Source organism: Medicago truncatula, chromosome 5, assembly GCF_003473485.1.
Source record: "Medicago truncatula cultivar Jemalong A17 chromosome 5, MtrunA17r5.0-ANR, whole genome shotgun sequence".
In the NCBI taxonomy this organism is placed as follows: Eukaryota; Viridiplantae; Streptophyta; class Magnoliopsida; order Fabales; family Fabaceae; genus Medicago; species Medicago truncatula.
The window spans coordinates 29,160,868-29,183,416 of record NC_053046.1 but is presented as its reverse complement, the minus strand read 5'-3'; the positions used below and the strand labels follow the sequence as shown (position 1 = coordinate 29,183,416).

Genomic DNA, 22,549 nt, shown 5'->3' with positions numbered 1-22,549 from the left:
TTGAAAATAGGATAGTAAGGGTGCGTTTGGTTTGAAAAACAGAAAATACTGGACAGAACGATACAAGATAGAGCAACACAACATAAGACAGAATAGCACAAGACCATTTTTTATGACATTAAATAAAAAAAATTATACGATTTTTGGAGGACAAAAGGCTATTTTGGTATTTTAGACAACTTGTACATGAGACAAAAAGTTGTTTTATGGTTTGGTGAGGGACAAAAATTTATGTTTTATCCTGTCCATTGCCTTCAGTTTGTCATGTACCTGAAACAGTTTTACAAATCAAACACTGGACAACTGGAGTTGTTCTGTCATGTCCTTCATTTTTTAACAAATCAAACGCACCCTAAGGATGATACCCGACCCAATCCTAAGCATGGGTACATATAGTGGATAAGTAGGGTTTTGACTGTCAAGCCTTTATATGGACAATTATCCTTCAGGGGCAGGTGTGACCATTTGGGTGGTCTTCTAAATTTGTTGGTCCGAACCATTACTTATTGAAATTTAGGGTGTATTCATCATATAGTCTTGCCTGCCTCTAGGTCATGGATATTTAAACTTATCATTAATAATTTGAATATTGATTTGTCACGTTGTCCAACTCCTTTCACGAGATTGAACTATGTCGGTTTATTTTTTTAATTACAGTTTTAATTTATTATAAATGACTAAAATGATTGTTTTGATGTACCATTACGATCCAAACTAAATTTTGTCCAGTCCATATATATGCATTTGCCACTCTTAAGCCTTTGTTTGGTTCCCCTTGAGGAGTCAAAATTGATTCTCAAATACGTAAATTTGATTTTGACATTTTTGTTGCTTGCTTCGAGTAGAATCAATGTTGTCTTCAGAAGTGATTCTAGCTTAAAGCTAAGATTTATAGTTTTTAAATATAAATATGTTTCTTACACTTATTATTATTGTTCAATTCACTTTTAAATAAATGTATCCAAACATTTACATTCAACTCATTTTTAAACGAAATCAAACCTGCACAAAAGCTGATGAATTATATAGTTATTATAGCGTAGCTAAGATTGAAAATGACTTAACTCATGACAATATATTATATAGATAGATACGGCATGTAGTTTATCATCTCAAAATAGAAAAGATAAGACATACAGTCAATGTTAGCTAGGCAGCAAGAAAGTCCCACAAAATTGGATAACTACATGGTACGTGTAATGTGACAACCGGATAAGCTAATACAATAATTGAGTCGTGTCTTCCATGTCTTGTTTCAATGAATAGCCACGAGATTCTCCTCATCCCACAAACATAAAGCAATTAATTAATAAAATGATGATAAGGATTTTATATTATATAGTTTCAAGGATATATATAAAAGGCATGCGTTGCTATTCAAAGATAGTTTGTATTTTGTACAACTTAATTTTCCAATCAGCATTCAAGAAGTGATGGTGTGGCCAATTCGTAAGTTATACTTAATTTTCAGTTTGATTTTTTTACCTTTAATTTTTGTAAGGTCATAAAAATAATAATTGAATTTAATCACTAGCTAATCAAATTCTGCTTTTTAGGGTCCAGAATTATTAGTTCAGTTCTCCGATCAAAGGCACCTTTAGTGGCTTCATACGTCCATGGAGACTCTCTGGTTTCCTCCATAACAAGGCCATGCCCAAAATTTGTGAGTTTCTTCATTGTTTATGTATATAGTTTTTCCTTTAATCTGTTGTTAGTTGCTGTTTATTAAGCATTGCTTTCTTCACAAAAAAAGAAGAAGCTACTGTATACTTTTGATCCTTTACGCTATATTGATATAACTTAACAAAAAAGGGACTATTTCTAAACAAAAAAAAAATATAAGAGTCTAAAAGTATAATTTAGCTTTGTATGTCTCACAATCCTTGGTTTTGATAGTATTTTGTTGGATTTGTAGATGAATTGGGTAAGAAAAGATGGTTGCCATGCATCAGCTGCAGCATCATTGCCTTCATTCAAGTAAGTTTGAGTTTGTTTCTACCACTTCAGTTTGTGCCTAAAGTTTGATGAAATATTTAGATTTTTCCTTTGCTATAATTTTTATGTCTTATTCATCAATTACTTTTTGAACGGTGTGTACTGTATGGTGTTCATAACACTTCTCTCTTAACTATTGATAAATGGATTCGTAGTTGATATTATATGCACATGCATAACAAATCGTTAGTATAATGAAACATTATTTATATTTGGTTTTTTCACTTTACTCGATTTACTTTAGAGGAGGCAAATCAAAATTTTCCTAAAAAAAATAAATTAACAGTGTAAATGACTTATTTGCTTTAAGGTAAATAATATAGTAAATTTTGCAAGTTGCATATGGTATTGGTATATGGTATGACATCAATCCAAATTATATCTTCACTTGAAAAGTTTCATGCATTTGTTTGCTATTTAAAAAAAATATTTTACAAGTGATAAAGCACTATTAACCTATTTATAACTAATATTTGATCACAATTATATGATTTGTCTTCTTTAACTGTAGGGAGAAACAGCCAGAGGATATTGGTAATGAAAATAAAGGTCTTGATGTAGGGAATATGACTGAAATTGATGGCTACCTAAATTTATTTGGTTTGATGAAACAAAGGTTTTTAAATTTCAAGAACCAAAAGTACATGTAAGATTTAAGTTGCACATTTTTCCAATTTTCAACTTTGCAAAAATTTGTTCCTTTTTGTTAGCCAAGTATCTTATAAACTATTTTCTTTTAGACAGGAAAGAGTTGGACCATTATGAATCTCTTGCTGAAGCTCAATATCCAAAGGTGATTAACAAATAGATTTCAGAAGTCCATTTATTCAATTTTTTTCCCTATACTATCAAATCATCTTCACAAATAATCTCCACAACACACATTTTGATTTAATTTCTATGGTTCCTTTATGCTGTGTTGTACCATATTTTAATTAAACTGAGACTTTAATTGTTCTAATAACTAATAAATCCAAGTACAGTTTATGGTAATTGCTTGTGCAGATTCAAGGGTGTGCCCCTCTAACATATTAGGATTCCAACCTGGTGAAGTCTTTATGATACGTAACATTGCCAATCTTGTGCCTATGATGAAGGTATTTGCATAATTGTGGTTAAATATGTTTTCAATCTCTATAAAATTACATATTTTTTAGTCTCTATACCTACTTTTTAGTCCCATAAACTACAAAACTACACATTTTTAGTCCCTACGAACTAACAGAATGCACTTTCCTAAGGACCGAAGGGTTGGTATAGAGACTAAAAACAAAATTCAAATAAATTGTAGGTTCTAAACACATAAAGGAGTTCAAACCATTTCTAACATTTCCCTATCACCAAATTTGTTCTTCTTTTTGAGGGCAGAATGGACCATCAGAGTGTAATGCTGCTCTTCAATTTGCAGTAACTACTCTTCAGGTACATACTTGTTAAAAAAGCTATATGCATTGTAGAAGTTGTTACAAACATTGGCACTGCAAAATTGAATGCAAATGGTTGCTGAAATTTTTAGGTTGAAAATATATTAGTCATTGGTCATAGTAGCTGTGCTGGAATTGAAGCACTGATGAAGATGCAAGAAGATACAGAACCAAGGTATTTCTTGCTCAAAATATTTTACGGTTAAAATGATTGCTATGGCCTTAGTTCTCATTTGAATTCATTCATCCTTCAGAAACTACATACACAATTGGGTTGCCAATGGGAAAGTTGCCAAATCGAAAACAAAAGCTGCCACATCTCATCTTTGCTTTGATCAACAATGCAGATTCTGTGAGAAGGTATCCGTCATATTTCATCATATATACTATGTGAAGTTCCAGTTTTGAACTTTTAGACAGACTTAAATCTATTGCTCATGCTGCATATATATAATCAATTGTCTTTAATATATATAGTTCTATGTAACTATAGATTTTAAAGACGCAGAGCCGATCTAATATGTTTAAAGACCTAAATCAAATTTTATAACGAGACCTTTTAAAATAAATATAGAATTCATTTTATTGAGTCTAAGACTAGTAAGATATAAGGCCTTCATCCAAACCAATTAAACCGAAGAACATTTACAATTAGTTTGTCATATTATGTATCTATAATAAAATTGAAAAAAAAATTAGGCGTTTTTTGTTTGCCTGAAATTTTGAAGCCTAAATCCCTAGCTTGGGTTGGTTGACACTTGGGAGTTGGGACTACCATGTAAAGAAGCTATGTGGCCGCAATTGTATTTGATTGCGATGTGGACCGATTTAAAACCTTGTCGAGAGGGTTTTTTTTACGCAAACTTGAGAGGTTAAATCTAGGAAGTGTAATTATTTTGGAAATCTCTAACAAGAGTTTGTTCATTGGATTTGTTACAGGAATCTATTAACCAATCATTATTAAACTTGCTAAGTTATCCATGGATAAAAGATAGAGTAAGGAAGGATTTGCTTTCTATTCATGGAGGATACTATGATTTCTCAAAGTGCTCGTTTGAGAAATGGACCCTTGATTTTAAAGAATGCAATGTTAATGAAGAAAGAAGCAGTTATGTTGTCAAAGAAAAAGAATTTTGGTGCTGAGGGAATGATTTATGCTGATTGTGATCTCGGATTTGTCATGATTCTTTTATGTAAAAAAACTTGAGTCCAAAAAAAAGAATATTATGTAAAGAAGTTAATGTGAAATTATAAATAAATCATTATTGTGTGCAATCTAAACTGCAGTACATTGTAAGTATGTGGTCCCTAACTACGTTAATAAGAGTGTTGCATCAAATGATAGCCAGACATACCATTTAGGAAACATGGTCATATATTTGTTCAACTAAAAACTATTCAAATGATTCAACTTTCCGTTTGTAGATAAAGTGGTAAACTGCATAAAATAGTTGTTATTACTGACATTTTAATGATTCTTGATACTCGAGTTTTTTTAATGATTCATCATTACACGAACAACTATATTTTATCTTTTTTATTTTTATTTTAAGGAAAGCATTTCTAACGTGTAAAAAAAAAAGCGTAAGTCAAAATACTCCTTCTATCAAGTTGTTCACATTGGTAGAGAGCATTTTTGACACTATAAAAGCTACTACATCCATCCTTAAATATATGAATCTTTTGCAAAAATTACGTAGATTAAGAAAGTTGGTTGTAGTATTAAATTTGTATATAATTATCATTGTTTTTACAATTTTATCATTAAGAGAGAGAGTTAATTTATGTTTTCAACATAATATTTATTGTTGATTGAAGAAAAAGATGAAAAATAAATGAGAGTATGTTGGTAAAGAAATAATTAATGCATTTGGAAATACCAAAATGATCTTATAAAAAGGAACAATTTTTTTCTCAAAGAAATGATCTTATAATTAGGGACGAGGGAAGTACATATTTTTTAAGTATTGATCTTCTTATGGTTATTATTTTTAGAGTCCAGACTGATATATACGCTATGATTAACGGTGAATAAAATGTATTCCCCTCAAAAAAATAAATCTAAAATGTATTGCATAAAAAATAATGATATTCAACGTATTATAATTTTTACAAGTACATTATCTCCAATATTTTTCTCTCTATTTTCTGAAAATTTATTATAAATAGAAGAATATCTAACATATAAAAAATGATTGTTCAGATCGGGTCGTAACTAGAGCCGTTAAAATGGATTAATCCGGCTAGTCTAATTAGAAAGGAGCTGTCAAAATGGGCTATATATATACTGCATTTCTAATTCTAACACTATATCTATATATATAGTTTACCGTGTTATAAGTACAACTTTTTCTTTTTTGAAGGTAACTAGTTGTGTACCCGTGTGATGGAACTAATTAATTCTAGGACTCTAATTAATATTTCATTTGTTATAATAAATAAATTATATTAAAAATAAAATTAAGGGTCTTGTTAACGAGTGTCTCCAAAAGTACTCATTAAGCATTTTAAATGAATCAATTATTCTTTACAAAAGTCAAATATTTCGATTTACAATGCATTGATTACATGCATTTTCATAAATACTTACTATTTGTGGTCCTTAAAGGGTCTTCCGGGGGCACTCGATAACATTTCCCTATATTTAAATTACAATCCAAAAATGACACTCCCTCGGATCGTATTCATATGTAAATTTTGTTTTTTAAATTTATTCAATAATTGATGTTTCTGAAATATAATATAGTCTATATACATTACTTATTTACTTCACTGATGAAACTGAAAAAACAAAGGGAATATATTGTTAGTACAAACAAATTATATATTGTTTTTCAATTGTTTTTTAAAGTATATATGCCGGCTCGTTTAGCTTTCAATCTGTATAGGGTTGAACTCATGTGAATTTTTTAAAATCTATTTTTAAAAGTGAAAATTCAAAGCATGTTAGGATCTGCCCTAACTAGGTCAGATAATCCGTTTAGACAATTCTACTTAGTAATTTTTTCTTAAAAGTTTATTGAGCAATTACTTTATATCAGTTTTTAAAAAGTGTTATGAACAATTAATTATGAATAAAAATAAACTATATTTTTAAGGATTAATTTTTTATCCAGAGGTCTTAAAGATTTAAATTAACTTGATCAAAAATAGCTTAATTGTTTTTCGAGGTCTTAATTGTTTTTTTGTTTGTTAAGATGGATGAAATGACAACGGTTTCTTAAAAAAAAAAAATGAAATGACAACTGTGGTTATAAACTCAAAAATATATTTAACGTAATAAATTGTCGAAATCTAGCATCCTATTCTTATAATATATACCATTGAAAAGACGGGCACTCATGTGTTCGTCATTCTGTGTTTTTATTGCGCCAACATTTAAAAATTATAAATGATGTTTTTTATGAAATTTTGATTAAAATTATAAATATAAATTCTTTTTGATTTCAAATATAACAAATTAAACTAATCATGATTATCTATTTCAATGACATCAATAATATAACAAAAAATATAATTTAAATTCTTATTTTTTTAATGACACGAACAACAATATTTATTATGAAAAAAAAATTGTTTAAAGATATAATTGAGATGATGAAAAGTAAGTTTAGATATATTCATCTAATTTGTTACATCCCTTAAAAAAAAAAAAAAATCTAATTTGTTACATATTTTTTAAAGGATAAAGGGAAAAAATAACTTATATATTGGTATTTATTACACTTGACCGAAAAAAATATAGATACCGTTAATCACAAAGAGTATTGAATTATCGTCTTCATTGCTCGCTCGCAAAACAGCCATCACAGAAGGAACAGCTGAAGAAAGTGCAGTGCAGCATCGACCGGAACCATGATCTCACAGTTCTTCGTCCTTTCACAGCGTGGCGATAACATCGTTTTCCGTGACTGTTAGCTTCTCTCTCTCTCTCTCTCTATCAACTTCAATTTTCCATTCCGATTTACTCTTGGATCTGATTCTATTTCCTTGATCCAATATTTGCATCAATTATCGATTCAAATTTACGCATCCAGATCTTAATTTAATTGCATCTTGTTCGTGTGCTAATTAATTCAATCTTGAAATCTGAACTTTGTGTTGCTAATTGATTCGTATTATGTGAATGCTGAAGTTTTGATGAGGTTTATGCACTGTTTGAATCATGTTCCACGAGCTCAAAAGCATTGGAATTCGGAATAAATCTATATTCTTTAAGAATTTGAAACCTGTTAATTTTGCCACCGAATGGAATGAAAACATGATATAGTCACTAATATTTTGAGAATGGTAAATGGAGTGGGGTGAATAACATTATCAAAAGAACTAATATTTTTATTCTATCTTAATGCTTGAAATTGAATTTTTTACTGTCAAACCTTCAGTGGCTATATTGACTTAATTCTCTATATTGCAGATCGTGGTGAGGTCCCAAGGGGAAGTGCAGAGATATTTTTCCGCAAAGTAAAGTTTTGGGAAGATGGCGAATTGCAGGAGGCACCACCTGTCTTTGTAGGTATTATCTTTTTGAATCAGGAAGAGAGTATATATTAACATGATTTAGGCTTGAAATGAGTATGTAACAATGGATAATTGGATCGTCATGTTTCCTTTGTATCACTTACGTAGTTATTTTCATTGGAACATTAGCCACCTTAGAACACCCACTGTCCCACCCTGTTACTTTGCATAATACAATTGGAAATGTTGAAATTTCAGAAATGTTGCAAATGTGAAAAGGCTTAATACTTTGTAGTTTGTAGATGATTGACCAGTCATGCTAATTATTTATATTGCTATATCCTACCTTCAATTTATTTAACAGGTGCAGAAATGCTAGACTAGATCCATACCCTGTTATCAATACCTAACCTATTATTGTGATCGCTTATGATTAGCATGACTGGTCATATTTTCTCAGAAAATATAGATATAAACATAACCGGTCTTATAGTATCTGAAATTACAGTTGAGAAAATATATGACTGGTTATATATTTCAAATATAGATTTTTCTGAAATATATGTTTATATCTCAGAAAATGAATTTTATTGGAGCTGTAAATGTCTATTCTTGTTATGTCATTTGCAACTCTTCTGCTAGAATACACTGATTTCTTATGTTCTATTTTATTTGTTTGTTGACAGAATGTAGATGGTGTAAATTACTTTCATGTGAAAGTTGTTGGCTTACTGTTTGTTGCAACTACAAGGGTTAATATATCACCTTCCTTCGTCTTCGAGCTTTTACAAAGAATTGCCCGTGTAATTAAAGATTACCTTGGGATTCTCAATGAAGACTCATTACGAAAAAACTTTGTCCTGGTGTACGAGTTACTCGATGAAGTTATTGTGAGTTCTTCTACATAACCGGTCTTATATTTTCTCAACTGTATTGTTTCTTCTTTTAATTAAATTATCCACTTTCTCCTAATTGATTCCCTTTTATTGGTATTTAAATCTACTCTTTATACTCACTATTGAGTCTTTGCTATCAATATGAAGTGGTTTTTTGGACAGTGAATATCTGTAGCATAGCATCTGATAGGTTTGACAGATATGCTCTTAATATTTTTATGGAATTACAATGGAAATGAAAACCACACTAAATTTCTGATGGATGATGCTTCTGTTTTTCTTTATAAAAAGAAGGGTTAATAGTGTTTTTCACCCCTGTAATATATGCCATTTTCGGTTTTCGCCCCTATAAAATTTTCGGTTTGATTTGCACCCTCGTAAAAAAAAAAAAAAAATCCGGAAACACCCCTAATAGGCCATTTTTGGTTTTTTTTTTCAAGAAATTTTGGTTTTTGAATGGCCTATTAAGGGTGTTTTTCGGAAAATAAAAATTTTACGAGGGTGCAAATCAAACCGAAAATTTTATAGGGGCGAAAGCTGGAAATGTCATATATTACAGGGGTGAAAAACACTATTAACCCTAAAAAGAACAACAAATGCCTATTTGATTTTTAATGTTTTACTCCTGCTTTGACCTAAGATTTATATTTAATTAATTATGTTTCCAATTTTACCCATGAGGGACCTGATGTCATTATTTGAACCAGGATTTCGGTTATGTGCAAACAACATCTACAGAATTGTTGAAGTCCTATATTTTCAATGAGCCACTTGTAATTGATGCAGCACGTCTGTCACCTCTTGGACCTGCTGCAATCTTTTCTGTAAGATTTCTAATATCTTTTATTTCAAACACTTAATATCTTTTGCGATTATGAATTGTATTTATGATATAGTAATTCTTCATTTTTGTTTCATGCAGCAGGGGACAAAAAGAATGCCGGGAATAGCTGTTACAAAGTCTGTTGTTGCAACAGAGCCTGGGGGTAGAAGGAGGGAGGAAATCTTTGTGGATATAATTGAGAAAATCAGCATCACTTTTAGCTCTAGTGTGAGTAAATACACTTAATATCTGTTTGGATTTTTTATTGGCCTATTTTTGCTTCATCTCATGGGTACAGTACCTTTGCTTACGGTTTCCAGGATTTCAACTGATAACACAAAATTATATCTCGGGGGGCAATAGTAGAGATCATATTTAATTCCTGACTCTTTTGTACTTGAAACTAATTTATTCGGAGCAAACAACCATTGAGTTCAATTAAAAGTGTATTTAGTTACCGTTTTCTTCTTAAATGGCTAAACTAATTTAATGAAACATAATGCGTAATTGTTGGATGCATTTTTGTGATTCACAATAGTGGACTAGTGATGTTTTATGGTAGCGAATGTTAGGTGGTAAATGTTGCAAAATGAAAATAATTGTGGTTGATGAGTGAGTGGGCATACAAGAAAAGACGGGGGTAATGATTGGGTGTATATGAAGAAATTAAAATTAACAGACTCTCTCTCGCTAAAATGGATTGTCCATAGATACCATACTATGAAAAGTTTATTTGATGGAGATAGGCCAATAAATAGATGTGGAGGAGGGCCAAGTAAAACTACGAGAAGCCACTAAAACAGATGTAGATCTGAAGACCTTTCTAAAAACTTAGTATTTGACAAAATGACATTGTTCAATATATGTAGATACCTAGTACGAAACAGCTTTCATTCTTGTTGATGCACATTTTGAAGTGCTGCTACCTAGTGTGATAAGCTTGGTTGTTGTTAGTTGTATTTCAAGTTATTCATGTCCCGTATGTTTTGTTTGTCATTCTTAATGGCTCAGGGATATATATTGACTTCTGAGATTGATGGCACCATACAAATGAAGAGCTATCTTACTGGCAATCCTGAAATTCGCTTAGCTCTTAATGACGACCTTTCCATTGGAAGAAGCGAGGGACCAATCTCCGGTATCTTTTTTCAGTTCTTTTAGTTTTTAATTTTCACAATTGAAGATTCATGCTTAAATATCTGGCCTGGTACTGTTAAAATTATGAATCTTTAGATATTCCCTTAATTGTACAACTTCCTAGATTGATTGTTATTACTCCTAGAATATACAACTTCCTAGGCTAGTGCTTTCTTATTAAGCATTCAATGCATTTATTGTAAAACCATTATAAATAGTGTTCTCAGTTTGGACATACATACATTTATACAGATCTTTACATAATTTTACATTGTATCAGAGCAAGTTCCGATTCTGTGACCTTTTCTCTGTGCTTCACCACCGCTGGCAGCACCACCTATTAGAAGTGTTTCAGTAGGTGTTTATCAGCGTGCTCATCCCTTGAAGTGACCTTCACACGCGTTCCTGTTGTGTTTATCACTGTGCTCATCCCTTCCAGTGACCTTCACACCCTTTTCTGCTGTGCAAGTACCAGCTTCCATTGAGGTGTTTATCACTATGCTTATCCCTTTCAGTGACCTTCAGACTAATGCTTCGCAGTTAACACCCTTTCTTTAGCTGTGCAAATACCAATTGCCACTTTTCCGGTGTGACCCAACACCAAGCACCACCACCAATTGCTTAGGAATCCTCCAGCGAGTATGGTGGTTCTTTTATCAATGCCACCAGCTACCACACGCGCAGCTACCTTCTCCGTACGTGGCCCCACACGTCGCCTCTAGGTTCGTGCATGAAAGCGCGTGCAGCCTTCTCTGGCCACCAGCTTCCAGTGATGTCCGTCTCAGAAACCGTCTTCCATATTACGAGGTGGTTTTAGTAGTTTGATGACTCCTTTCCCACATATGGTTCATATTGGTGGTGCCTTTTCCTTCCCATCGACGCTCAATCCGGTGGTGACTCGGGGATATTCCCTTAATTGTACAACTTCCTAGATTGGTTGTTATAACTCCTAGAGTATACAACTTCCTAGGCTAGTGCTTACTTATTAAGCAAGCATTCAATTTGTTTATTGTAAAACCATTATAAATACAAGGTGTGTGATCTCATTACGGACACAAATTTTTTCACAGAACTTCCTAGATTGATTGTTCTTACACCTAGAGTATACAACTTCCTAGGCTAGTGCTTACTTATTAAGCAAGCACTCAATTCGTTCATTGAAAAATCATTATAAATACAAGGTGTGTGATTTCATTACGTACACAAAATTTATACAGCTTTACATCATTTTACAAAACAATTGTCTCCAGTGGTCTACCCATAAAACTTATTTTTGAAATGTTTCTAGAGCAGGTTATAGGAGTTCCTCTGGCTCAGGAGCAGTGGTATTAGATGACTGCAATTTCCATGAATCTGTTCGTCTGGATAGTTTTGAAACAAACAGAACTCTATCCCTGGTGAGTACATAAGCAGTATTATTTCTTCAGATTTCTTTCTTTTGATTATTATTTTAACCGTTGTCTTGGATTGTCGATTTTTAGATACCTCCAGACGGTGAATTTCCAGTCATGAATTACCGTATGACCCAGCCATTTAAGCCTCCTTTTCGCATCAATGCTTTGATTGAAGAGGCAGGGTCCCTTAAGGTGATATCTACTTTTCAATATTTATATTCTTTTTTTTGTTTCCTTGAAAAATAGCAATAGCTGAGACATTACTGTCATAATTCCTTTTTATAAATTCTTCTGGTACATTTGTTCGATAAGCTTATAGATGTGTTACAATGTATCTAATTGGAACAAAATGTGCTAATCACAACGATATTGCATATAAATTTTCCCCCTCCCTTGTGAGGTCACTGTTCCCAAATAGGTTCTTAGGTCGGATATCTCCTAGGCAACAAAAAGAAAACGATACTATTTCCAATGTTTCATGTTTTTGTATAAACCATTTTTCAAATCTTAAAGTTGCTTTCATACTCAATAACACTTCTGAATTTATATTACAGGCAGAAGTATTTCTTAAATTAAGTGCTGAGTTTGCCTCAAGTATAACAGCAAACACTATTAAAGTGCAGATGCCACTACCGAAATATACCACCAGGTATTATTATTATACATAGTACTTACGTATCAGTTAATAAATGAAAAGAAAATACGTTTCACAGATATTAGTTAGAAACTTTGACAGAACTTGTTTAATGCATTCAACAATTGAAGTCTTTGAAATTTTGGGTCGTGGTTTTGTCTTACTATAGGTATTACCAACTCCTCTAACAGATTGTGCTATTAGGTAATGGCCCATGAATGGTTTTACACATAACATGCTTACACATCCAAGGACCCTTTGATCATGATGTGTGTACAAATACTATGAGTTACTACTTTTGCTTATGCTAAATTTTGTTTCCTGTTTGAAGAATTGAGTCAGCAAGTACCGTTCTCTTGACCCTTGTTCGTGAAGGTTTTGATACTGTTGAAAATAAGATTAGGATCCATGTATTTATTGATATCTAGAGCCTATTGAGAGGATAACTCTAGACCACACTTGCCTTGTTAACCAACTTCAGTGATTTTTTTCCCGGCAATCCGTGTTCCACTCCTGTTTGCCCCTTCTTTACTGTCTTGACCCATTCCAACACTCAATTTCATAACTTTTTCTGGCGTCTTTAACGGCAACCAACCCCACCACTGGGATCGACTCCTTCAGACCAGCCCACCCTCGGAAGCACATCCCTGAAGGCTTTCGACACCCACGCGCCCCTTCTCTTTCGGGCAACGTCTCACCACCGGCCACTGTCTCAACCGCCCGTGGCTATTTGCTGGCAGTTTTCTTGCCGGGTGTTTCTCTGTCCAACTCTCCTTCCTCTCCTTGTTCCAGACCTGCCATCATTTTCAAGTTTTGGGCCACAGCCAATTCTCTCTCATGTTTAGACACATTTTCTCTCTCCTAAGACTGATTCATGGTCCTAGCTGGTACTACCGATGATCCGAACACCGATACTGTTGTTTTCACCAACTTTGCTACTTCTCACCTCTCTACGGAGAAATCAGACGGTTCTAATTACGACACTTGATTTTTTCGACATCAATTTATATCAGAAAGGTTCGGTTTGGTTAACTGCGGATCGGTTCCAGTTATCGACCTGTTTGAGAAAAAACTGGTTAGGTTCATGAACTTACAGAAATGGTTTGGTTTATTTAACTGCGGTTCGGTTCAGTGGTTTTTTTGAACACTCCTTTGTGTGAGTTAGCATATCATGCTTCATGCACATTTGTTTTATGGATAACTTCCGATAATAAAAAAAAACTGGGAAAACAACATTTTTTTGCATATCAAACATGTAAACTGTATTAATGATAGCTGGGGTCTTGTAGTCGCTGATGTGAGTAGTCATATGGAATTGTTGCAGAGTTAGTTTTGAACTGGAGCCTGGTGCTACTGGACAGACAACTGATTTTAGGGAGGCAAATAAGAAGCTAGAATGGAGTTTAAAGAAGGTAATATTTCTTATCATTTTTTCGAGTGTTTTAATTCAAATCATTAACTTTTTTATGGAGATAACAGTGACTGACAAGTTTGGTGAAACAGATTAATGGGGGATCTGAGCATACTTTACGTGCAAAGCTAACCTTTTCTCAGGAATCACATGGTATTACTCTTGTTAGTGCATTAGATTTTTTTTCTTTGATTGAATGATTAATATGTCAAATTTGTGCAAACTTATTTCTTAACAGGTAATATAACGAAAGAATCCGGGCCTGTTAGCATGACATTTACTATACCAATGCACAATGTATCACAGCTTCAGGTAAACCAACATGTCAACTTGCTGTTTTTTCCTTATAGTTTTGATTTGACCAAAAACCTTCCCTCTATCAAAGATATCGTTGTCTACTACCCTACTAGATAGATTCAATGGTGCCCATTCCGTGAACTCTCTAATCTGTTTATTGAATACTAACCTGGTGCATCATATTATATTAGATGTGTTATTTTCTTATTCTCTATTTTGTCATGTGGTTTATATTTGCTATGAGCCTGTGACTTAACAGTCTTGTAAATCTGGTCAAACTAGTGATGTTTTTTAGTTAGCGCTAGTCATGGAACATAATTCCTTTTTATGATAATTAAATACTAAACTTGGCTGCTTGTCATTTCATTGTCTGCCAGCTGAACCACCCATACTTTTGAGCTGGCCCCTCCTCCCACTTGTTTTTTCTCTTTCTCAATCAGTTTGGAGAAATAGACAGGTGTTTTTGGCCAGTTAAATTTATGGATGCCAAAAAACTTTGCCATCTACATTTTGAGTATTGTATAACTGAAGTCCCTTTAAAGATTCTGACCCCCTAAAATGAAGGAGCCATTTGAACATGCCAAGTGCTTAATACATTTCCTAAACAGAAACGTTAAGTTGACATCGGCACTGTATAAAATTACGGTTTTTGTTTTTATATTACTCTCTCTCCTTGAGACACAGTCATGCTGAGTTTTTTTTTGTATGACGTCAACTTTTTTGTGTTTCATCAACATTTCTCTTTGTTACAGGTAAAATATTTGCAAATAGGAAAGAAATCTGGGTCGCATGAGCCATATCGGTGGGTTAGATATGTTACACAGGCAAATTCCTACGTAGCTCGGATATGATGCAATTAGGAAACCCCTTGCTCTTTATTATCCGTGCTTTTGTTTTATTTACTTGTATTCTTTATTTATAAACTACATTCAAGTTATAAGTGTAGATGACATTGTTGTTTGTTCATCATTTATTACATATACACAGTTGGTCTTACAATATGGGATGAATTGCGTCATATTTCTTGTAAACAGATAACTCAGTCCTATTATAAAGCTTTTATTTTTAAATGAGAATATCTGGTAGTGCCTATGCAAAAATCTTATGGAAAATCTAGTTTGGTAGCACATTCTTTTATTTCTTGCGTTTTGCTGATGAGTTGGTGAGCTGGGTAAGAGTGAGGAACAAGAGGCCTAGATTACAAGAGGTAAATGTTTAGAAAAGTAGTAAACCACTTGGTTTAAGTGTGCCAGCAAAGGTTGGATTCTCCGGGATAATATATCAAAACAGTGTCATGGTTTGAATCCTTCTTGGAAGAGTATTTCACATTTATAGTCAAATCATCTTGGAATAAGATTGTTGGAAGAGTATTTCACATTTATAGTCAAAATATTTGGCTGTTGTTTTTAACCCAAAGTTGTAACTTATCGAACTAGTTTTCTTTTTTTGGGTCAAAATCCAATGTAACCATTGCGCATTGGATAAGGGGATAAAAATAGAAATATAGTATTGGAAAATGGTGAAAAGTGATAAATTTAACTTTTTAAAAATTAAAATGTTGAAATCAATACAAACATGCTAATTTTGACTTCCTTAATCATTGCCCTGGAGGGCAATGGTCAGCAAGACCCTTAAGTGAATAATCATTCTAGTCTAGTCCTTAAAATTTTATGGTTTGGTAGTCTGATTTTCTAAATTTATGAAATGATAAATCTGGGTAGATTTTAACGTGCACATAATCCTTCGAAATTATATATCCTTAGAATTGAGAACTAAAATGATGGTTAACTCTATTAGACGACATAATCAACTGTGTCTCTAAAGATGAATCAGAACAGAAACGCCCCCCAAAAAATGCATAGGACCGATAACCAAACAAAAGTCAATATGATGCTATGAGCATTGAATTTTTTTTTTTTCTAACCCTTTTTGCCAAAAAAAATCCAGATATGACCCCCTTTGAAAAAAAAATACCGAAATGACCCACTTTTGAATTTTTTTTTTTTTTTTGTCTTCTAGCGCGTTCCCGCCATCTGAAATGGCGGGACTGGCCGCCGGTCAGACTGCAGTCGCGTCAGCCGTCGCATCATGACGGCAGGTGGTTTTTTTTTATAATTTTTTTTTTCCGTTCCCGCCGTTTGATCTGGCGGAACTGATTATTTTATTTTATTTTTTCGTTTTTTTTTACAATAAATAATGATGATAATAATAATGATAAATAATAATAAATATTAATAATAATGATAAATAATAATAATGATAAATATTTAATAAAAAAACTACTTTCTCCGCGGAAACCAATTACGCCAATGTAAACTATGACCTCCCGTAGCACATAATTTATCTTTTTTTCGTTTTTTCTTTTTATTTTTTTGGCAGCATTGTTTTACATTTTTTTTTTTAACAAATAGCATTTTTTTACTTAAAATAAAACACAACAAATAATAATGATAGATAAAAATATATTAATTTATTTGAACACATAATACATAACGTTATTAACTACCGATTATTTAAACTCGGACAATTTCTCCTAATATGACCGGTATGCCGACACAACCCACACCGTCTCGGTGTCGGAGTCCTCTCCACCACCTCCTCGTCCATTTCAGTCCTTATGCGGGTACTATTGGGTCGACCTTTCTTTAGTCTTCGCATGTTTGGATTATGGCAAAGCACGGGACCGTCGTATGGAAGCCAATAACTCTTGTCGTGGACTACTTTGAAGGCTGTGTTGTAGATGGAGTAAACACTCTCGTTTTTGAACACAGGTGGAATAAGGGTTGTGTAGTCATGGTGAAATGAAGAATACGCGGCTATGACATGAGAACATGGCAAATGTAAAGCTTGAAATTTCCCACAATCACACCACCCCGCTCGTAGGTCCACCTTGAAAGTTCCCATTGGCCTTCCTTCCCTGTAGTTGACGGTCTCACGGACTGAGAAGGTATACCTTTCTCGGTCAAACTGTTCGACATGATGGGTGTTGGACTTAACAATGTCATCCTGAATCGCATTTTGGCAATATTCACTGAACAAATCTCCGGAACCTACCCTTGCAAACGCTTTTTGAGCCCTATCAGCAAAGAGACATGCCAGCCTATAGTAGGTTGATTGAACTATAGGTGTAACTGGTAGGTTGCGTGTTCCCTTAAACACAGAGTTCCACGACTCAACGATGTTGCTTGTCATGTGGCCCCATCGTCGACCCTCATCATATGCTTGAGTCCACTTTTCTTTCGGAATATTGTCCACCCAATCTAATGCACGCTGATTTGCCTCCTGGATTACACCACGATAGTAATTGAACAAGGGTACGTTTAGGGCATATCCTGCATGTTAAGAAAAAACAATTAGTTAGATAGTGAACCTATTTAATAATAAGACGATATAAAAAAAACTGTAACATAATATTCTTACCCATATTATTGACAACATCCTTAAGATCTCCATCCTTGATTGTCCTCATGAAATTTTGCTTAATGTGTCGAATGCAGTACACATGAGCTGAACCAGTTGCTTGCCAACCATTCCTTGGGTATTACACTTTCAAAAATTTATCCAGACTTTACTAATTATAACATTTTCAAAATTAACTAGATGGCTAGAACATGGTAATAAATTCGTGGAAAATCCTCGGCATAATCTCGTATGTACGCGTTTAAAAATCGACACCATGACATATGATCAGGTATTACACTTTCTTTTAGTCATTGCTTTTTAGTCAACAATTGAAGACTAATATTCATTCTTTTTAAACAGTTCTCCTGGAGGCCTTATGTCAACTTCAATTACAGCAACGAAGAAGAAAGCCAGATATGGTCTGCAAACACATATCTCATCTGTTTTCAGATTGTCGAGAGACATCAAACAGACAGAGTAAGGCTTCAATTTGGCTTACCGCAACACCCACCTTCCTTACCAGAAAATTTGAAAGATTTCCACAAAATTAATTTGTCAAAAGATAGAATTAAAGGCTCGTGGGGAGATAAGCATCATCGTCAAGTCCAAAACTGGAACCAACGTCATCAATTAGCACTTCACGGCGTTCGGTATAACCATGAGGTTTATCCAAATCGTCAATATTTTGCATGGTATTGGGAATTTTTCGGAGATTATCTGTGGCTTTCTAGAACAGTATTATTGTCAAACCCAAGGCAAGCATGTGTATCAATTTTACCAGGATTGCCGCGTGACTATCCTGCAGTCCCACAAACTTATACGGTGCCAGATGAAAATATGTGGTCAAATACACCTCCATCCTATAACCAATTCATGACACCTCCACCCACTAACTTTGACCAAACCTTTAACCCATCCACCAACTACAACTACAACCAAACTTACCAATCACCGCCACAACCCACAAACCAAATCTTACATAACACCCCAATCCCATATCCAAGCTATTCTCAACAAAGTCATCATGGAGAAAGCTCTCGAACATCAAACTATTCATTTGATGACTACAATCCAACTCAATACACCACACAAACCAGTTATCCAGACCAATCACAATACTCCTCGTTCAACCTACCAACCCCTCCACACTTTGTCAACTATCCCCAAACAAGCTATGCACCTCAATGGCCAAATTCACAAACAAATACCATAGAAAATCTGGCAGCAGGGTTTAACGACGATGACTTCGTTAATGAAATCTGGACCAACTCAGCTTCACAAGTGCAAAATGAAGTCGCTATGGAAACTAACGATGATGCTGAAATTCTTGACGAGGATGTGGAAGAGGAAGATGAAGAGGAAGAGGAAGAGCAACACCAACGACCCGTACGGAATAAAAAAGATAAATTATGTGCTACGGGTGGTCATAGTTTACATTGGCGTAATTGGTTTTCACGGAGAAAGTAGTTTTTTTATTAAATATTTATCATTATTATTATTATTTATCATTATTTAATTGTAAAAAAGAAAAAACGAAAAAAATAATAAAATAATCAGTCCCGCCAGATGAAACGGCGGGAACGACAAAAAAAAATAAAAAAAAAAAAAAAAGCAACGCCAGGCTGACGCGACGGCTGTCAGACCGGCGGCCAGTCCCGCCAGTTCAGATGGCGGGAATGCCACTAAAAGACAAAAAAAAAAAAAAAAAAAAAACAAAAGTGGGTCATTTTAAAAAAAAATTTCAAAAGGGGGTCAGACTGAAATTTTTTTTTGAAAAGTGGGTCAGAAAAAAAAAAATTCATGAGCATTCGCAGCAGAGGTGATCCCAAAGCGCAAAGCCTATGTCATTCAGGTATCAAATATTGAACCTTATGGATGAAAACAGGATCCAAAAGAGCACGCACTTCATTCATGGACATATATTTCACAAATACTGTGGCCGTTCTTGAAAAAGAAAAAGAAAGCAAATTCTAACCATCAATGTTTAACACACAAATTCTTAACTATTTTTTCGTGATGTGTTATGCATGACACTAACAATTAAAAGTTCACAAAAGTTAAATATGACTTTCAATTGAAATCATACTTTCTCTTTTGAGAAAATAATTCACGACTCATTTGTCATACACATCACAGGCAGAGGAATGACTCGCTCCAAAATGATTTTGAATTAAATTCCTTGATAGCTTATTAATTAAGGATTTAAACCTATTAGCAATGATCAATGAAAACCTAAACCACCAAGTTGATTAGGGATTTAAACCTATTATAGCAAGTTAATATATATTGGAAATTCTTGTTCTGATTTTGTTTGTGCAAAGTACATCCAAAGTTGATTATGGAAGCAAGACTTATTTATTTCTATACTGGATAATGATATTTCTACAGAATCTAATTTTTTATAACATAAACCTTCATGTTACCAGTGGTGCAGGTTGGTATTTATGGCAGCACTTTGAAGGTTGTTCCATCCAAAATTTCTTTCTCTCTTAGTTGTTTATCAATGAAGAGCAACAGATAATTAAATAAGACTTGCCTTGATTTTATCAATCATGAAATTGTCAGAATTACATTAGATACAAAAGATATTATGGCATCTAGTTGCCTCAGTGTAATACAAAAGACCTTAGCAAGTTGGTTGTGTTTTCCCCAAGAAAGGCTATTTGTTGGTTTTAATTACACTAATTTATATAGTCATCACATTCTTGTTGCTCTTCCACCTTGTGTTTTGTTATGACGGAGCAATTTCTATGAAAAACACATTGACACTTGTAATAATTAAAAAAAAAAAAATTGAATATAATCACACCTGTTAGTGTTGTGTTGATGTGGGACACTGACATACCTTCGATTAGAAGTGTCGGTGCTACAAATTAAAACAAATATAACAATTTTTTTTTATAAAGAACACGAATGTTGTATTAAAGTAATTGCATTGATATAGTCTATCTATGAATTCGAAATTAGTTGGGTAAATCCAACTTTTTCCCAAACTTGTTTAAGGGTCACCACAATTAATATAGTCTTCAAAACTCGACCAATAATTATCATCTTTCACGGTTTATACTGTTTATTATGAAGACTTTACGGTTGAATCATAGTTTATACTAATTTTAGTGTGTATGGATCCGCGGTGAGTTTGGTTGAATCACTAAGAATCATCGTGATTTTGTAAAAGCTAGACTGCACGGTTTTAACAAAATAACTTTGTCGCCGTGAAAACTTACTTTAATACTAAACATTGACATAGTTTTGTTAATATCAATTGACTTTTACAAAAGAAGAAAACTACTACTACTATTATTGTGATAGAGAGAAGCCATAAACACACCAATTTTGTTCATAGTGACATAGTTTAAGAACTAATACATTAGAGAGAGATAATATACTATAATTGTCTTCAACCTTCCATTACTCTATACTTTGAAATGTAAAATGAAGTCACATAATCTAGTACTCTAATGTATTCAACTAATAAAAATGTTAGGCTCCTTTAAAAGGTAAAATTTGGCAAATGAATGAGCTTACTATTTGACATTTCTTTAGAGCTAGAGTTTTCGATGATGTCATTTGTTGTATCTATCTAACAAAATCCGTAACTAATTGGGTCCATCTCATTTTATGCTCCAGTCCTTTCCTTCAAACTTTTATTTTTCTTTTTACAAAAGAAATTTGTATATCAATATGAAACAATTCTTTTTTTTTTGTAGATAGACGAATATGAAACAATTCTTACGTAGTCACAACTATAAATATAATTGTTTTAGGTATACATACAAATGGACATAAGTAAAAAGACAAAAAAAAATCAATTTATTGTTATTATGATTGAAAATATTAGTTAATGTATATCGTTGTCCGTGCGTCTAAGTGATTTAGATTTGTGTTTCTAACTATTTAGAATTTCCTATCGGTATGTTTGCTCCCATGCTTAATCAAGCTTGACATTATAATAGAGAAGCGTGTCCCTTGTATGATTCTTGCAACGAGCCAAATATCTTTGTCAAAGTTCCAAGTAAACAATTCAACTCCATGTTGAGCAATAGAGCTTCATCTTGCTCTAGCAAAATGAAGATAAATGATGATATATAAGGTAATAGTCATTTTGATATTTGAATATGTAACGAGTAATCAATAGTCTATTAGTATTGAAATTTTAAAATAGTTTTTAAATTTACATTTCGTTAGTCAAAACAGCCTCTAACGCTAAAATATATCTTTAATTTATTTTTTCATATAGAGACTGATATGACAATAAATAAATATTTATTAATACTCACATAACAAAAAAACTAGTAAATTAAGTGAGTAATATGATAATATTAAGAAAACATTTTAACGTAGAGCATTATTTTCTATTTTGACTAATATACTACATAGTTATAAAATATTTTAAAATAACTGATAATAAATTATAAGCGAGTTGAATTAACTCATCGTAAAAACGCTATAAACCGATGAAAATAAGTTATGAACCGATTACAAATTGGCTGTTATCAAATTGATCCTAACTGAACCGAAGCAGTATACATAAATAATATGTTGACTGACTTGTAAAGAATGACTCCGAATTTTCCCTCTTCACATCCCATCAGTCTGTCAAGCATGGGACCCCACACACTGCTCGAACCAACCAGGCAGGCAGCCAGCCAGCGGCGCCATATAGTCTTTACTT

At 33.2% G+C, this 22,549-nt stretch overlaps 2 protein-coding genes across 4 annotated transcripts; both read left to right on the top strand.

Annotated features, from left to right (window-relative positions):
- The first annotated feature begins 1,268 nt into the window (after positions 1-1,268).
- On the top strand, positions 1,269-4,694 carry LOC11435508 (beta carbonic anhydrase 5, chloroplastic). 2 transcript variants are annotated; one of them, XM_024783277.2, is made up of 10 exons: positions 1,269-1,449; positions 1,564-1,663; positions 1,916-1,977; positions 2,507-2,641; positions 2,740-2,788; positions 2,979-3,092; positions 3,364-3,417; positions 3,512-3,594; positions 3,674-3,779; positions 4,359-4,562. In XM_024783277.2, the coding sequence occupies exons 3-10, from the start codon at positions 1,916-1,918 to the stop codon at positions 4,560-4,562; spliced, it is 807 nt and encodes a 268-aa protein (XP_024639045.1). In that variant the 5' UTR covers positions 1,269-1,449; positions 1,564-1,663. The 2 variants fall into 2 exon arrangements, with proteins under 2 accessions (XP_024639045.1, NP_001411848.1); NM_001424919.1 differs by having other exon boundaries at positions 1,365-1,449; positions 1,557-1,663; positions 4,359-4,694.
- Positions 4,695-7,157: 2,463 nt separating this feature from the next.
- Positions 7,158-15,564, top strand: LOC11437134 (AP-4 complex subunit mu). 2 transcript variants are annotated; one of them, XM_013598632.2, is made up of 13 exons: positions 7,158-7,332; positions 7,837-7,931; positions 8,567-8,770; positions 9,484-9,600; positions 9,702-9,827; positions 10,611-10,737; positions 12,030-12,133; positions 12,218-12,322; positions 12,685-12,779; positions 14,089-14,176; positions 14,268-14,328; positions 14,414-14,487; positions 15,225-15,564. In XM_013598632.2, exons 1-13 carry the CDS (start codon positions 7,275-7,277, stop codon positions 15,321-15,323), a joined length of 1,353 nt encoding a protein of 450 aa, XP_013454086.1. In that variant the 5' UTR covers positions 7,158-7,274; the 3' UTR covers positions 15,324-15,564. The 2 variants fall into 2 exon arrangements, with proteins under 2 accessions (XP_013454086.1, XP_003615276.1); XM_003615228.3 differs by having other exon boundaries at positions 9,699-9,827.
- The last annotated feature ends 6,985 nt before the right edge of the window (positions 15,565-22,549 follow it).

What these genes read in the sequence shown, in the direction of transcription:
- LOC11437134 (XM_003615228.3), top strand. Translation starts at nt 7,275, where the DNA reads ATGATCTCACAGTTCTTCGTCCTTTCACAGCGTGGCGATAACATCGTT. An exon ending in GCATCACTTTTAGCTCTAGT is followed by an intron (nt 9,828 to 10,610) that starts GTGAGTAAATAC and finishes TTAATGGCTCAG; the next exon opens with GGATATATATTGACTTCTGA. An exon ending in AAGCGAGGGACCAATCTCCG is followed by an intron (nt 10,738 to 12,029) that starts GTATCTTTTTTC and finishes TTTCTAGAGCAG; the next exon opens with GTTATAGGAGTTCCTCTGGC.
- LOC11435508 (NM_001424919.1), top strand. An exon ending in GCATCATTGCCTTCATTCAA is followed by an intron (nt 1,978 to 2,506) that starts GTAAGTTTGAGT and finishes CTTTAACTGTAG; the next exon opens with GGAGAAACAGCCAGAGGATA. An exon ending in CAAGAAGATACAGAACCAAG is followed by an intron (nt 3,595 to 3,673) that starts GTATTTCTTGCT and finishes TTCATCCTTCAG; the next exon opens with AAACTACATACACAATTGGG.